The sequence below is a fragment of the Sardina pilchardus genome, chromosome 18 (assembly GCF_963854185.1).
Source record: "Sardina pilchardus chromosome 18, fSarPil1.1, whole genome shotgun sequence".
NCBI classification, from domain to species: domain Eukaryota; kingdom Metazoa; phylum Chordata; class Actinopteri; order Clupeiformes; family Clupeidae; genus Sardina; species Sardina pilchardus.
This window is the reverse complement of record NC_085011.1, coordinates 24,798,291-24,815,790: the sequence shown is the minus strand read 5'-3', so window position 1 is coordinate 24,815,790 and position 17,500 is coordinate 24,798,291. Positions and strand designations below refer to the sequence as shown.

At 46.8% G+C, this 17,500-nt stretch overlaps 1 protein-coding gene across 1 annotated transcript in view; it reads right to left on the bottom strand.

Annotated features, from left to right (window-relative positions):
- The window catches only part of ccser2a (coiled-coil serine-rich protein 2a), a 59,192-nt gene that overhangs the window by 10,836 nt on the left and 30,856 nt on the right, over positions 1–17,500 (bottom strand). Inside the window, exons 5-10 of the mRNA XM_062519745.1 lie at positions 16,079–16,178; positions 10,163–10,274; positions 9,450–9,621; positions 6,610–6,672; positions 5,348–5,461; positions 3,428–3,529 (exon numbers count right to left, since the gene is read on the bottom strand). Coding sequence (XP_062375729.1) covers positions 3,428–3,529; positions 5,348–5,461; positions 6,610–6,672; positions 9,450–9,621; positions 10,163–10,274; positions 16,079–16,178 — 663 coding nt within the window. The remainder of the gene's footprint in view (positions 1–3,427; positions 3,530–5,347; positions 5,462–6,609; positions 6,673–9,449; positions 9,622–10,162; positions 10,275–16,078; positions 16,179–17,500) is intronic.

Genomic DNA, 17,500 nt, shown 5'->3' with positions numbered 1-17,500 from the left:
AGGCTTGAAATGAGGAGAAGGTAAAGGAGATGGTGACAGACAGATACATGGAGAGATAGGGAGTTAGGGAGAAATAGGAAGTGACAGTGATATAGAGATAGAGAGAGAGTGTGAGAGAGTGAGAGAGAGAGTGTGTGTGTGTATGAGTGAGTGAGTGATTGAGAGAGAGAGAGTGACTGAATGGGTGTGTGAGTGAGTGAGTGAGTGAGTGAGTGAGTGAGAGAGTGAGTGACTGAGTGAGTGAATGAGAGAGTGAGAGAAAGAGACAGAGACTGACTGATGGTTGGATTGTCTGACCCACCACAAAAAAAACAGACCACAAAAAAATGACTTGCTGACGTCATAGACGAGCAGAAACACATCGTGAAAATTAAATGAAATGAAGCCACTGACAATGGTTTCCTCACAGAATGCCTCTGTGGTCTTTTTCGTTTAGTTTGAGCAGTTGACATGTCAAGATGAAGCAATCCCGGGCCTTTCCATCAGTAACTGGCACCAAGAATCACCACTGATATTACCAGCGCTAATGGAGGGGCCGAGAGAGAGAGAGAGAGAGAGAGAGAGAGAGAGAGACTCAAAGATTAGAGAGAGAGAGAGAGAGAGAGAGAGGAAGGCCCTGGGGCTCATAGAAAAAAAGAGTGAGAGAGACATGAAAAGAAAGGGTAAGGCAGTCAACCCTTGAGGGTCAGAGAAAGAGAAAGAGAGAGGGAGAGGGAGGGAGAAAGAGAGGGGAAGGGAGAGAGGAGAGTGAGAGAAAGGAGGAGACAGCTCCCCACTGTTTCTCTGCCATACCACCCTGTTGCTCCCTGACAGACTCTCTGAGGAGCTGGAAGATGGCTGCAGCTGGCCCTGTCTGACCGCCGAGGTCGCTCACCCACAATCCTGCTGGCCGACACGACTCCCGTTGTTCTGTTGTGCTGTGGAGAGCATGCTAACAACATGTCTCTCTCACTCACTGAGGGAAGATCACACCGCATGTCAGTTTGTGTGTGTGTGTGTGTGTGTGTGTGTTTGTCTCTGTATGTGCGTGTGTGAGAGTGTATTTGTGTGTGTGGTGTGTCTGTGTGTAGTGTGTGTAGTGTGTGTGTGTGTGGTGTATCTAACTGTGCATGTGTGTGTGTGTGTATGTGTGTGTGTGTGTGTGTGTGTGCGTGTGTGTGTGTGTGTGTCTGTGTGTGTATGGTGTGTGTGTGTGTGTGTGTGTGTGAGAGAGAGAGAAGGTGTCAGATATAGGGAGTAGTTATGAAGCGGCCCACGGGGAAATCACAGGATGTGTTAATGAGAGGACCGGAGGAGGGCGCGAGACAGTAATCTGCATCGCTACCGCCGCCCTCCCGTGCCCTCCTCCTCCTCCTCCTCCCTCCCTTCACCCCTGCTGCGGGCAGAGCCGAGGATGTCGGGGACCCGTCTCCGAGTGACGGGGCCTGTTCGTCACCGCGGCAGCCCGGACGCCGGAGCCACCGCAAAGCACCGCTGAGCGGCTTCTCGCCAGCTGAGATCACACACCAGCAGAGCGGCTCCTGAATACCACTCTGCCTCCAGCGATGGAGAGAGAGAGTAAGAGAGAGCGAGAGAAGGAGGGAGACCGAAGAGGATGAGAGAGAAAGATGGAGATAGAGGGAGAAAAAGAGGGAAGAGGAGAGAGACATGGATAAAGGGAAAGGAAACGAGTGATGAGCTGAGGGGCCAAATACATGGGGGATAATGTGACAAAGAACATCCTCTGATTTTGGCCTATTTAAAGTTGGGCTCTCTCTCTCTCTCTCGCTCGCTCTCTCTTTTCTCATATATATATATATATATATATATGTATATATACACTGTATATATATATATATATATATATATATATATATATATATATATATATTCTCTTTAGTTTAATCAGACCCCCACGAAATTACTTCCCTTCTGGTCTGCTAACCTTTGCCAAATTCCAGGCACACAGAGACACAAAGACACACACACACACACACACACACACACACACACACACACTTATACACACACACACACAGGACCTATGCAGTGAAAGAAATGTCACACCTGTCATGCTCACCCGCTCCCTTTCAAAGGGCTCGTGGGAACTTATGCAAAAGGGAGAGGTGTGTGGCTAAAAACTGAATGGAGGAAAAATGAAATGAAAATGGAGGAGAGGGGGAGGGAGAATGAGAAGGAGAGAGAGAGAGAGAGAGAGAGAGAGAGAGAGAGAGAGAGAGAGAGAACAGTGATGGAGAAGTGGTGAAGAAGACAGCAGCAAGGGCAACGGGCCGAATGACATGCACATAAAAGGGAAGAAACGGAGTGAGAATGTGACAGAGGAAGTAGGGAAGGGGAAAGAGCGGGGGGGAGTGGGGGTTGCCAGAGGAGAGCGAGAATGTGCGCCAGGCGCGGAATGGAGGAGGTGAGGCACGCGGTGGCTGGCGGCGACAGTTGTTTATCCGCGGCCCTCCTGTCACGCACAGGCAACCCCATACTCGCTCCTAACACACGGATCAACATCTCCAAGGCTGCAACTGCCAGGTTATGTTTTCTCTACATTCAGTAAGTATATTTTGTTCTTTATTTGTTTCTCTCCCTCTCACTCTCTCTCTCTCTCTCTCTCTCTCTCTCTCTCTTTCTCACACACAAACATATTCACACATGCACACGCACGCGCACGCACCAGACACACACACACACGCACACGCACACGCACACGCACACGCACACGCACACACATACACACACACACACACACACACACACACACACACACACACACACACACACACACACACACACACACACACACTAAGGCAGTGAAGGGTAGAATGTGGAGCTAGGGCAAGGCTGGCCACACGGAACGTAATGAGGAGAGTCTGGGATTAACGGTAACGGTGGCGTCGGAGAAAATAAAAATAAAGCAGGAAGAAGATAAGGAGCCGCCGAGGGAGACGTGATGGCCACTTTAATGGAGCCTGAACTGTAAACACCAGGCTTCACACTGGGCGATTAATTAGCTAATTAAAGCACACCCAACAAACAGGGGAAAAACAGCCCCACATGTGTGGCCATGTCAAGAGATGTTTTCATGTTTACACCAAATTGCGCTCCTCTGGACTGGGCAGAACCAGACCACTTACACAACCAAGAAGAAAACAAACAAACAAACAAACATATAATTTAACAACACTGGCGCAATAAAGATCACTAAAGTGGGTATTCAACAGAGGTAGGCGGTCGTTCTTTAGCTAAAGGTAAGCTAGCCGTGAATGGGATTAGAACAGACAGCTAAACAGACTGGGGGGAGAGACAAGGGACAGTGGTGTGACAGGTGCCTGTCTGTCGGCCAGGCATCTGAGGTGGTAATTGGGTTGCTAGCAGCCATGCTAACGGGGGAGAGGAGGAGGATGGGAGGCAACAAGACAGGGCGTAATCGACTGACCGCAGGGCCTCTCCAGGGGGTCTGGGTGGATTTGTCGTGGTGCGTCCGTCTGTCCAGCCTGGACACTGTTGCCCTCTGCTGGCAGTGGCACCTCACAGCAGCCTGAGAGATAGAGAGAAGAGGGAGAGAGAGGGGGGGGGGGGAGAGAGTGAGAGAGAGAAAAAGGGGGGGAGATATTGAAGAGGGAGAGGTATTGAATTAATCAAACCATGTCATGTGTTGGAACAAAATCTTGTCAGCATAACAAATACGAAGCCGCACAGAAAGTCTGCCTGATGTTCTGGGGACTTTGGGAAATTATATTGGGGAAAAAAATAATTGTAAAATGGTGAGTTCTGAATGGCTTACATAGTCAATGTGGTGGTGGCATTGTGATAGGGTAGAAGATGTAATTTGGAGAACAGGGAGAAAATGTTTCAGAAATGTATAGTATAGTATAGTATAGTATAGTAATGTATGCATGTAGGCCTAGTATGGTGGTGAGAAAATATCATTTATTTTACTTTTCCTGCCCCGAATTCTTAAAAAAAAATGGAGTTATAAGTGCTAAAAGACTCCGATACGAGATATTTTCTGATTTGGAATATATGCCTGTCTCTGCATCTGTATCCACATTTTGCCTTTGAATTTTCTCCAAAATCACAAAATCCTTCTGACAGCGCCTCTGCAGTACACCTCTGCTTATCTTTAATATATTTTCATTTAAGGATAGAGAGAGAGAGAGAAAGAAAGAGAGAGAGAGAGAGGGATAGAGAGAGATGGAGAGAGGAAGTTTTAATCTTTCATTAGCTGTCAAAACTATAATTTAAACTCTATTTGCCAGCCCCGCTTCTTTTCGGTTTCCCTGACTTGTCTTTTACTCGTCTCCTCAAAGGGAGGAAGGACACCAAGGGTAGACACAAATACCAACATATGTTTCAATACTTGGTTAACACTACATGGAAACTTTAGATATGGCACATACTGTACCACATATTAGTCAATTTATTGCATATAAACATAATATGTAACACAATACCACAATACCCCACTACCAAATGTTGGGATTTTACAGTAATAGTATTAAAATCCCAACATTTGGTGGTGGGGTATTGTCTCTATATATTATGGTAATTGGGGTCCATCCGGTCAAAAGACCTGAGTCATCCTGGCATGCACTACTCTCATGGTAGAGGTGAGTCAAGGGGGGGGGGGGGGGGGGGGAACAGGAGCCTGGCAGTGACGCTACAGTCTGCTTTTCACTCTGGCTTATCTAATACTCTTCACGTAAAAGCACAGTCTCCGAATGTAGGCCGAGAGTGAATGGGGATGATTCATGATACAATTAGATACATAATGTGAAATCATTTGCATCGATTTTGATATGTCAGGCTCTAATTGTGCCTTTGTGTTGTGTAAACACGATGTTCATCCTGCTTTTTCAATGTTTGGTCAGCATCACAGACGTTGTGTAATAGACTGCATGTAACATGTTGTTCTTGATAATGTGGTATCACCATTTCCTTTTGACATAAAGCACAGTCTATGGGCTACACTCGATACAACAAAACCACACGGTTTAAAATCTATTCAAATATGCTGATGAGCTAGATAGAACGGCAAAGGCATTACACAGTCTGAAGTTGGCCACAGCTGGATTGACTGAGTGCCTCATCACTGTTTATGAGCATGTTGTGTTGCATGATGTTATTGTAGTTAGGTGTGGTGGACATTACACTCATTGTCTGCTGCTGCTGCTGCTGTTGTGTTGTGTTGTGTTGTGTTGTGTTGTGTTGTGTTGTGTTGTGTTGTGTTGTGTTGTGTTGTGTTGTGTTGTGTTGTGTTGTGTTGTGTTGTGTTGTGTTGTGTTGTGTTGTGGTGTGGTGTAGTGTGGTGTGGTGAGTGTGTTGGCGTTGTGAGCTGTGCCAGACGTTAACTCACTGTCTGCTGCTGCTGTTTGTGGAGATGCTGTTGCTGCGTGAGCTGAGCGATGGTGCGGTCCTTACATCGCAGCTCTTCCCTCAGATCCTGCACCTCTCTCATCAGCTCCTGCAACTGGAACATCCAGCAGATACATTAACATACGCACGCACGCACGCACGCACACACACACACACACACACACACACACACACACACACACACACACACACACACACACACACACACACACACACACACACACACACACACACACACACACACACACACACACACACACACACACACACACACACACACACACAGTGGCAATAATACAATAAATGTTTTTAAAATGAAAATCAGAGACACATACATGCACACAACCATATAGACATCGTCACATCCCCTTGAGCAGTAAACGAGTTTGGTTAAAAAGGACAATCACTCCAACTGTGTCACTCCTACAGTATCAGTGATGCTTCTGTCTATACATCAATATGGTCTCCTCTTTTCCAGCACAGAGCCTGAGAGGCTATACATCATTCAGTGACATGGGAATAGGGATAATGAGCTGTTCTAACAGCCTTTTGTCTAGTCTGGTCCATGCACACCCATGCTCAGGAGAGTTGGTGTGAATGTGTGTGTATGTGGGTGGGTTGGTTGGTTGGTGTGTGTGTGTGTGTGTGTGTGTGTGTGTGTGTGTGTGTGTGTGTGTGTGTGTGTGTGTGTGTGTGTGTGTGTGTGTGTGTGTGTGTGTGTGTGTGAGTGTGTGTGTGTGTGTGTGTGTGTGTGTGTGTGTGTGTTGAGTGAGTGAGTGTGTGTGTGTGTGTGTGTGTGTGTGTGTGCAGGAAACAGCCTCCACTACATGTGTGTAAAGCCGGCTGCAGTGTTTGTGTGTGAGTGTGTGTGCATGCATCCCCATTTGTGATTTCACACATTTAAGCCAACATGACACCATGGTGCATGTTAAACAAGGATCAATACGCAAACCTTAATCCAGAGTTAACTTAACACTGGGATGACTCTGACATACAGACATTTTCCTCAACAGTAACCCACACACACAGCTGGATCAGTAGAACACACACACACACACACACACACACACACACACACACACACACACACATACACACACGAACACACACACACACCCACGCACACACGCACACACGCACACACGCACACACGCATACACGCACACACGCACACACACACACACACACACACACACACACACACACACACATAAACACAACAAGCCCTCCCCTCTTTCTCACCTGGAGAGCACTGCTGTCTTCAATGGATTCTGGACTGTCTGGAATCGCGGCACCATCTTCCAACTGAAAACACACACAATACAAATAATATAGACTGTATCACCTCAAAAGAAGATCACATACTGTAGGTCTATCACATAATAGTATTGTTTGCCAGCAACATAATGCCGCTGTCATTCTCACACTCAATCCTACCTGTCTCCACCCAACACTGACATTTCTGCTTTTAAAGACACAAAATGAGTGTAGCACCACATTTGTAGATACAAAATAAATGCAGCACCACCTTCGTAGATCCACAATGAAACATCAGGACCACATGCTGGGGAATCTGGCCTGGGTAAACATGGTTCTGGCTCCCAGCCTGGCTGTTAATTGTGACTGTGTGTTATTTTTTCCGAATCAGGGCTGGGTGTGTGTGGTTTGTTTACAAATGTGCTCTACTTCTACATAAATGCATAATATAAGACCGAGAAACCCAGACAGACTGACAGGGATCATGAGAGAAAGGAAGAAAGAGGGAGAGAGACATTTAAAAAACCCTCAGATATTGAGTCAGACATGACATTTAAAAAAACATATCCTCTCCTGTCTAAGCCATGTATCCGTGGCCACGGTTTTCTCTCTTTCTCACAACTCTCTTCCCTCTTTCTCTCACCCTCTTTCGCTTTCTCTCCCTCTGTCTCTCCCCCTCAATCTCTCTCGCCTTCTCTCTCTCTCTCTCTACCTCTCTCTCTCTACCTCTCTCTCTCTCTCTCTGGGGAGCAGAGGGTGATGGAGTGACGGGGGTTTGGACTGGGGCTTTAGTGGCTCCACGGATCCCGCCTGCTCCTTCATCTGAATTATTCATTCATGGCACACACAGATCCATTAAGTGATTAAGGGGCACAGACGTCGGAGGAAGGATCAATGCTATACGTGTGGATGAGCATATATGTGTGTGTACATGTATGTGTCTTTGTGTGTGTGTGTGTGTGTGTGTGTGCGTCAGTGTGTGTTTGAGTGTGTGTGTGTGTGTGTGTGAGAGAGTATGCCTGTCTGGATGTCTTTGTGTGTTTGCATCTATATGAGCGTGGGTGTGTTTGTGTGCGTGTATGTCTGTGTCTGTCTGTGTGTGTGTGTGTGTGTGTGTGTTTGTGCATTTCTTCAGGTGCATGTCTGTATGTGTCTGCTGTCCTCTCTTCGCTTCATAGCACAGATGTGTGGGAGGTGAGTGACATACAGATTAAAAACATATTGGCACAGCTTAAACACCTCTGTCAGCATCCGACTCTGTCTTTCTCTCTCTCCCCCCCCTTCATCCTTCCTTCTCATCCACCCTCTTCTCTCTATCTCCCCCCTCTCTCCTCTCTCCTCCCGTACTCTATCCCTGCCTCCCTTCCTCTAACCCCATCCTGAATGTCATGGCAGCTATTTACTCCAAACGAGCAGAATGATTCATCCATTATGAAACACGTCATTCTCCGTCACCTGGCCTTTCACATGCCATACAAATGCTACATTAACATGATGCTCCCTAACATACAATCACTCACTGTACAGCTGATTTGGACATTTACACCAAATTACATTCACACAAACGCACACACACACACACACACACACACAGATGCACGCGCGCGCACACACACACACACAGACGCGCGCGCGCACACACACACACACACACACACACACACACACACACACACACACACACACACACACACACACACACACACACACACACACACACACACACACACACACACACACACACACACACACACACACACACACACACACACACACATTCCCCTCCTCCCCAGCTCTGGCCCCTGTGCTGTGGGCAACAGAGTGGACGAGAGGAAAGTGCAGGACAGGAGCCAGGGGAGCGAAGTGAACGAGAGACATGAGGAGCTGCTGTAGCTCTACAAATGAGACAGTGACTATTGATGACCCTGACCATCTGAAACGCTGACGTGGCCTTTTTTCTCTTTTCTTTAACGGGAGCAGCCCACTTATGGCTGTTCAATCTTGATAAAAAATGTCAGCTTCTTTACTATCAGAGTGTGGGACAATGTTAAGTTGTACAAGCTTGAAGGTGATTGATTGATGGTGATGGTGGTGGTGGTGGTAGGGCAGGTAATGTGCATTACAGGTGTTCCGCACATACACATGTGTTATAATAATCTGAAGCTAGAGAAGAAAAACAGACACACAGACACAGACACCCACATTGTGCCCGGCCAGCAAAGTGCACAGGGGACTTGCGGATCATTCGAGAAGTCAGGAGCTAAATATAGCTCGCAAGGTGGCAACTTGTCTCGTGGTCAAGGGGGTGTCTGTGGGAAGAGTCCAGTTACAGAGGGAGCGGGGGGGGTTCCCCTCAGTGTGGGACCACCCAAAGAATGGACAGGATGTCACGGGCACACAGGAAACACACAACAACTAATACCAGCAGCTCTGTGTCTCTCTGTGTGTGTGTCTGACTGAGTGTGTGGATATTTCAACCTTCTGGCAATCCAGCTGTCCTTCTGCACCCCCCCCCCCCAACCTACACACACTTTTTAGCAGTTTGTTAGTGATGAATATGTAGCATATGTGTTTACACTTAGCTGCAAGCGTGTGTACATATGTGTGTGTGTGTGTGTGTGTGTGTGTGTGAATGTGTATATATGTGTGTGTGTGTGTGTGTGTGTGTGTGTGTGTGTGTGTGTGTGTGTGTGTGTGTGTGTGTGTGTGTGTGTGTACGTGTGCGTGTGCGTGAGCGTGAGTGTGTGTGCGTGAGTGTGAGTGTGAGTGTGTGTGTGTGTGTGTGTGTGTGTGTGCGCGCGCACACGTGTGCATCTGTGCCACACCTGCAGCAGACTCTTGAGCTTCAGCAGCTGGTTCTTGACGAAGGTGCAGTCCTGGGACATGTGTTTGAGCGTGAGCTCGTCCAGCGCCCCCCCGTGGGCGTCGCCCCTCCCTGCAGGCTGCTGCAGGGCCCTGGGACCCAGCCTACACACGCCGTCATACGCCACCGGCCTGCTGACACGGACAGACAGACAGAGGAAGAACGGCATTTGAGTCACATGACATGGCAAATGATGTCGTCATGGAGCAGGTCTTTGGTATTATATGCCCTCAATGATGCCTTCCAGGCAGCGCTGCCTTCAAGGCACTACTCCCCTCAGTTTAGGGGTAGGAGGAGGGTTGAGGGGTTAAGGTTAGGAATAGGGTAAAGGTAGTGCCTTTTCGGCTGTGCTGCCTGGAAGGTGCCGTTGGGGGCAAAAAACACCATTGAGCCATGGAGCATGATCAGTGTGCAGGATGCACTTATTCTTATTGCACTCTACCTTTTTTAACCTTTAAACCTTTCCTAAAATAATTGTTGTGAGAATTGTTTTAAAAGGCTTAAACTGTTTATCATGTTGTAAGTCGCTTTGGCTAAACAGCCAAATGTAATGTAGTGTAATGATAATGATAGAGCATGATAAGTGTTGTAGGATAATGATGGATGCTCAGAGGCCTGGTGGCCGGCACCCAATGCTGCACCTGGCTGCTCAGTGCCTGGGTGCCCAGTGTTTACCTGTTGTCGTTGTGGAAATGGTCAGGTCCGTTCAGCCTGTGCTGCCTCCGCCTCCAGTGGCCCTGTCGGCCACCTCGGTCCGAGTGCTCAAAGTGGGCCATCCCGTCTGCATCTACACACACACACACACACACATACACACACAGACAGAGGCAGAGAAAGAGTGACAAAGAAAGGGGTGCTTAGAGTTAGTTGGGTGGATGCCATGGTAAGAACTATCTGCCAACTGAAAAATAATGTCAACATACAAGACAAAAAAACAACAACAAAAAACAAGACCAACCACACAGTAACTGTCTTCTCACCACACACACACACACACACACACACACACACAGGAAATTAAACACATGTGTTGCTGGTCTGCACCGTATCAACAGGAGAATCCTATCTTGTACACACAGCAACATGAAGTTGAACCCATCCTTAAAGCTACTGCAATTTGTGCATGGAGCTCCAATGTCTCAGTAATGTCTCCCACACACGCATTCCAGATGGGCCGCGGAGGAGCCAGCAGGGGCGTTGAGCCCGGAGGGGTCCGTCTCCTGGAGGTGCTGCTCTAGCCACCTCCAATCCCCCATAATGCCCAGCAATCCCTCCGACACCCCCACAGTAGCAGAAACAAGCTGCTCCTGCCTGGAGCGAGGTTACACACCACGCACACACACACACACACACACACACACACACACACACAGACAGAGACACACACACACACACACCGTGGCACACATACACACATACACACATACACACACACACACACACACACACACATACACACAAACACACTACTCACACTCACACTCATACACACACACACACACACATTACTCACACTCACACACACACACACACACACACACACACAGCCTACTCAGCTAAGAGAAACACTGTCTGTCTTTCCATTTGTGTTTTTCACACATACACTCCACAGCTCAACGCGCTTACAGGCTGACAATGGCAAAACTAATGGTGCACAGCACCTACACTTCTATACCGGGACACAGACTTAAATTAAACAAGACATCAAACTTAGCGAAGGATTTGTGGAGGCGCTCCAGGATGTATCAGCCCGAGGTTAGCGTTGTTAGCTCAGCTCTCCAGGGCCGCGCATCAATCTCAGCGGCACACACTCTTGCCGAGAGTCCGATATCCTCTGAACAAACTTATTTTCTAAAATAAACTTATTTCCCCTTCTCTCTCTCTCGTACGCGGGGAGTCTCAAATGAGATGGAATTCAACTTCAATTACATTGTCTCGCAACGCTCAACTTGTCTTCAGTCAGTCAGTATAACAGACAAGTGTAACGGGAAATATGTCAGGCAAAATGTCACACTTTAACACAAAATGTTGTGTGTGTGAGTGTGTGTGTGTGTGTGTGTTGGTCCCTCAGAATGACCTCATGATGGCAACTTTGGCCATTTCAGGCCAGCTCTCAGCAGGAGAGTTACAGTAACTGAGCCTGTGTAGAGTCATGACAAACGGCCAAAACTCTGACAAACTCCTCAGCAGGCCTCTCACACTCTCACACATACACTCTCTCTCTTTCTCACACTCTGTCTCTGCTCCCCTTTGCTCTTTTATAGAATCTGTCTCCACTCTGTCTCTGTTTCCTCAACTATGTCCTTCTGTATCCGCTTCTCTCTTTCTTTCTCTCTCTCTCTCTTTCTCTTTCTGTCTCTCTCTCTCACTCTTTCTTTCTCTCTCCTACTCTCATTCACCCTCTCTCACATACCATAATACCACAAATGAGTAAATGGAAACAGCTCACCAACCTGCTACATTCCTCAGGTCTCCACTACGTCTGACAGCTACTCCAAAAACAAAATGGAATCATGTCCCCGGCATCTGAAGCAACAGTATCCAAATAGAAACGGTAAGATCCACAGAGAGACTGAATATTTTGTCTTCAAAGTGAGCCACAAATCCGTTTCAAACACAACAAGAACATTAACTTCCGAGAGACTTTTGCGACGCAGAAAATCAAAGCACTTTACAAAAATCCACTGAAAGCCACCGTCTGGAATAAACAAAACAACTCCCTTTTAGTTCACTCCTTTTTACCCTCTTCTTTCTCTCTTTTCTCTCTGGCTCTGTCTCTTCAAACAGCTGAGCAGCTGTGCCTTCTGTGACTTCAGCGACTCCTCCACCCTTTCTGGGTTGAAGCAGGGCTTTCTGGGAACTCCCTTTGGAGCAGCCCAAAAGCCAAAGCCAAACAAGCCTCCGACTCAAGGGGGGCTTCCACTGGTAATATCTCGATCCAGAGAGAGAGAGTGCGAGAGAGCAGCACTGAGAGCAGGCACTCGGGCGGCCTGGCCTGAGACAGCCGGAGCTGGGACATACGGAAGGAGAGAGGAGAGAGGAGGAGAGGAGCAATGAGCTGGACTGGGCCCCTCCAGTCACGAGAACCAGTGGCGAGAGAAGAAGTAGAGAAAAAACACACACACACACAAGGCAAGGCCTTCCCCTTCCTGCCTGCCTGGCACTGGAGTGCGTGAGCGTCTATGGGAAGAGGAGGGAGCGAGTGTGTGTGTTTGTGTGTGTGTCCAGGGTGAGTGTGTGTGGGGGGGGCGGGGGGGGCAAAAGGAGAGAGAAGGGAAGGGAGGGAGGGCTCTGAAGTATTCTAACCCTGTCCATGTGAGTCCATTGACTAGAATTCTTGTCTCGCAAAGCTCATCTTCGAACACACACACACGCGCGCACACACACAGACACACACACACACACACACACACACACACACACACACACACTTCTTCCACAGTAACCCCCGAGTCACTACGCCCAAGGCTATAAATAACACGTTCAGGACACACACACAAACACATACCAGAAAAGGAGAGGAAGGTGGGAAAACTGGGTTGCCTGCTTTAAATTCCTTGTGGATACAAAGGCAAAAGCAGACACACGCAAACATATAACACACACACACACACACACACACACAAATAGATACATACACACGCACAACTATACACAAACACATTCTAGTGCCACAACAGTTTTATCTTTTCCCCTGTAATGTAAACAGAGTCAATGTTGTGTGCTTGTGTGCGTGTGTGTTTGTGTGTGTGTGTGTGTGTGTGTGTGTGTGTTTTTCCGTACACGTGGCAATTCCACATCTATGTCCACTGTGCATTGTTCCACCATTAAAAGAACTCCATTGTGTCCACTCTCGCTGGTATAGAGTCTGGAGTCATCCTCTGACTTTCTCACCATGATGTCACCAAGAGACTGACTCGAAGAATTCCTACATTACCCATGAGCCCTCATTTGTCACCACCGCACTCCACATAGCAACAGCACAAGTCAGCCCCTGGCTCAACCTCACCATTAGAGAAGCGGAAAAAGCGAGTCAGCGGTCCAGCCACATACGACAGGGGCCAAGCGGAATTGCAGCTTCGCTGTCCAGTAAGGAGACACTCTGCCATGGCGGCAGTGACCGCACAACAGCTAGCCGACACAGACCAGGAGGCTCACGAGGAAATGAGGTCCTCTTAACTATTAAAGGGACGGCCTCTGGCGAATCAAACACGAGGGAAAGGGACTCCTGGCAATGGCAGCAGAGACAATCAGACTGCACTGCCATTACTTTGTAGGGGGGCAGAAATGGAATAATAAGAGAAAGCTATGCTGGGGCCCCAGCTGAGAAAGGTCATTCAAATTCACATTCATCTGAGCGAGAGAGAGAGGCCATGATTACCATGATTACTTTAAATCAGTGACATCTTCACACAACGCAGCAGAGGAGAAAAGGCCCTCTGTGAGGACGTGTATATGTGTGTGTGGGTGGGTGGGTGTGTGTGTGTGTTGGGGGGGGGGGGGGGGGTGCGTTGTTGAATAAAGCACAGACTGCTGATTAGATCACATCTGCAGCAAGAGCGGGCGGATGATTAGCACTTTCACTTTGGGGGATGGGGAGGTGGCGGAGGAGGTGGAGTGAGTGTTTGGGCCAGGAGTGCTATCCGTGACACCCTGTAGATCCGGGGCGGAGGAGAGGAGTGGGAGGAGACGCCTAATCAAGCGCTCATCCTCTCTCGCTGACGTGGAGATGGCTAGATGGATGGGCCCACTGTGCTCCTGTTTTTTAAAGGCTAACGAGCTCAAACGAGATTTGGGCTCGTGAGTGGAGGCACGGGACAGATGTTCGTTGGCAGTCATCTTAGCCCTGAATCTGCAGAGCCACCATTGTGGACAGAGAGAGAGAGAGAGGCGGGGGAGAGAGGACAGTGCACAGTGGGATGGTATGTTGGCAATGTGCAGAATGCACCCGGGTCTGTACACATACAGTATGTGTGTGTTTGAATGCCAGCAGGTGGTGTACAGAGGTACATGGATTCCTATACCGTATGCAGACCTGCCAACCTTGAAAGAATTTTATGAGTACTAACCCCCCCACCCCATCCCCCCCCCCCCCCCCCCCCCCCCCCCCGACGACGACGACGACCAAATTTCGGACCCCCGGATCCTCCAACTTACATTCTGTATGTGTATACAGTACTGTATATGTGTCTCTCTTTGTGTGTGTGTGTGTGTGTGTGTGTGTGTGTGTGTGTGTGTGTGTCTGTGGGGGTGGGTGGGTGGAGGGGTGCATATTAATTAAAGAATATCATACAAATTACTAAAGGCTACTCTTCACCATAAAATATAATTTGGGTGTGTGCAATCTACAAAAGTCTTTTTTTTATTATTATTTGAACATGGTTCAGGCCTTAAAACAAAGACAATATCTGAGCCTGAATTATCAGGCTTTTGAAGAGGTCATAGGCCTTATGGAAACCTATTAGCATATCCTACTGAAGTAAGTAGGCTATGACAAGATAGGCTATTGGAACAAATCAGAACCTATAAACTAGCCTACATTAAGCTTGCATTTGTAAAGTTGATCTGAAATGTTTAACCTGCAGCCTAAGCTACTTGAAGATTATTTTGCTTAACTAACAATGTTGTGAAAACAGTATTCATTCACATTGCATGTTAAACTGTGCCCTGTAGGAAGGAATATTCCAGATGAATAGAACGTTTCTTTGAAAGATTTCAGCATGCCAATCATCATTGCTTTTGTAGAATGGCACATGCCAGTTAAGGAGCAATTCATCTTTTATTTACATAGCCTTTGATATACTGATGAAGTTCTCTGTTAAAGTTGTCTGAATTCGCTCCACCGTTTACACCATAAATTGTTCAAAATGAATGAATTCTTCATCACAGAATCTCGTTGTAGCCTATGCTAGGCTACGTCTATTTTTACATAACTCAAGACGGCAACATAAGGTTAGCGGTCTTGTAGTGATAACGTTTGCAATATTAGAAGAAAACACGCTGCTACACTGCTGTACTAATTCACTCGTTTTGAATACAGTAATTAAGTTTAACTATACCAGCTGTGACACCCCTGTCCTCTGACGCACCTGCGCTTGCACACACTTACACTTTAGAATGGCGTGACTGAGGGATGAGAATGAACAAGTTGCAAAATAAAAGCGTGTTTGTTTATTTTCGGAATAGACGCATATTTTCCCGTTGGGATCTGCAATAGCACGGTCTCTACCGAAATTAATTGACTACTTAGTTGTACTAAGACCTTGTGAATTATATCTATGGCTGTGGCTCTGTAGCGCAGAATCAACTTCACTGACAACTTCACTGACACTGACGAAATGCGAGATCAAACGAAATGCGTAGTTTAGAGCATGAAATCGTACCAGCGTACTAGGAGGTCAAAATGCGTGCCCGCTACGCAAAATGCGTACATGTTGGCAGGCTTTTGATATAAGAGAAGCCTAGAGGTTCTGTAATTAAAATGACATTTGAGCAGCCTTTTCTCTCAAACTAGGGAACTGAAAAAGGTCATTGGAACTGATGCAATGCATGCGTGTGTGTGTGTGTGTGTGTGTGTGTAGGCCAACTCACCATTGCACAGAGACACATCCTCCGACAGGTCCACGTCCAGCATGAGGTCATCATCTTCAAGGTCACATGACTCCAAATTGTCAAGGTTGCTAAGAATGTCCTGAGATAACACACAGAGAGAAGCTACATGAAGCCATCGCAATTTGTTGTCTTTCACCACTAAACACAGTATTTACACAAGGCAGAAAAGTGCCTTTCAGACGCCATTTAAACATTGAAAGGAGCAACATTGGTCTTTTGTGCTTTCTGCCAAAAAGTGCCTCATCAACCAAGCCAGCTGTTTTGAAGGACAGCAAACACATCTTATTAACGGTGAACACATCTAAGTCTAAACAACAAAATACACCCTGGACTGCTATTTGCACTCCTATACACAAAGCCTACCCAGAAACACTCCCAGGCAGAGATCGATACACTCCAAAGATGGAGATGGAATAGCAAAAGTCATTTTGTGCTCTAAGATAATGGAAGTGAATTGCCTGAACTTCTTTTAAAAGCACCAGGGTAATGTTAATGGACTGAACTATCATTACTGAGCTATTATTACTGAACTTTAAGCAACAAAGGGACTCACTGTAAACAAACAGAGACAAACAAAAAGGAAAGAGACACAGGGAGGTATAGGATAAGTAGGACTTCTTCTGAAGTTGCTAGTCCTTCTTGCTTCACTGTAATTAGAGCCATTTCTCAACACAATCCTCTATCAATATGATAAATATTGTGCAACATCTGCAATCAAAAGTATATATAAATAAATAAATACGTTTTAAATTATAAGTAAATAATAATAAATAAAATGGCTATCGAGATTTCCCACCCATATGCATTCACTATTCCTGTTCAAATATGGCAAATTCTCAGTAATGAACTTTTCAGCAGGGCGTAACAATTCAAACACTAACAACACGGTAACTTTCATTTCCCTACAGACAGCGATTAGGCTGCATTGATGAATCCAGAATTATCCATCAACATGGTTTAAGTGTAGAGAGCAAATTATTTTCCAATGTCGTGTTTATTAATCATGAAGTGGAAGAGAGATGGGAGTCTGACTTCCATATTTACAGAACTACCATTGCTCATAAAATATAAATCCCTTGCATTTATGATGTCAAACGAAACCTTTTGCTTTGCACTCTGGTTAAACAGCGCTCAATATCAAGCAGCAGTGAGTGGCATTTGCTTTAAGTAGTATAATATTGGCTATGGCCTTCAACAGCTCACTCTCCCACTATCTCACTTGCATGCATAGACAAAAACATAAATGCACACACATACACGTACACATATGCATGCAGAAGCACACACACAAACGCAGACGTACACACACACACACACACACACACACACACACACACACACACACACACACACACACATACAACTGGCCTGCAGCGCTGGTGTATCCTGCAGCCATGGCAG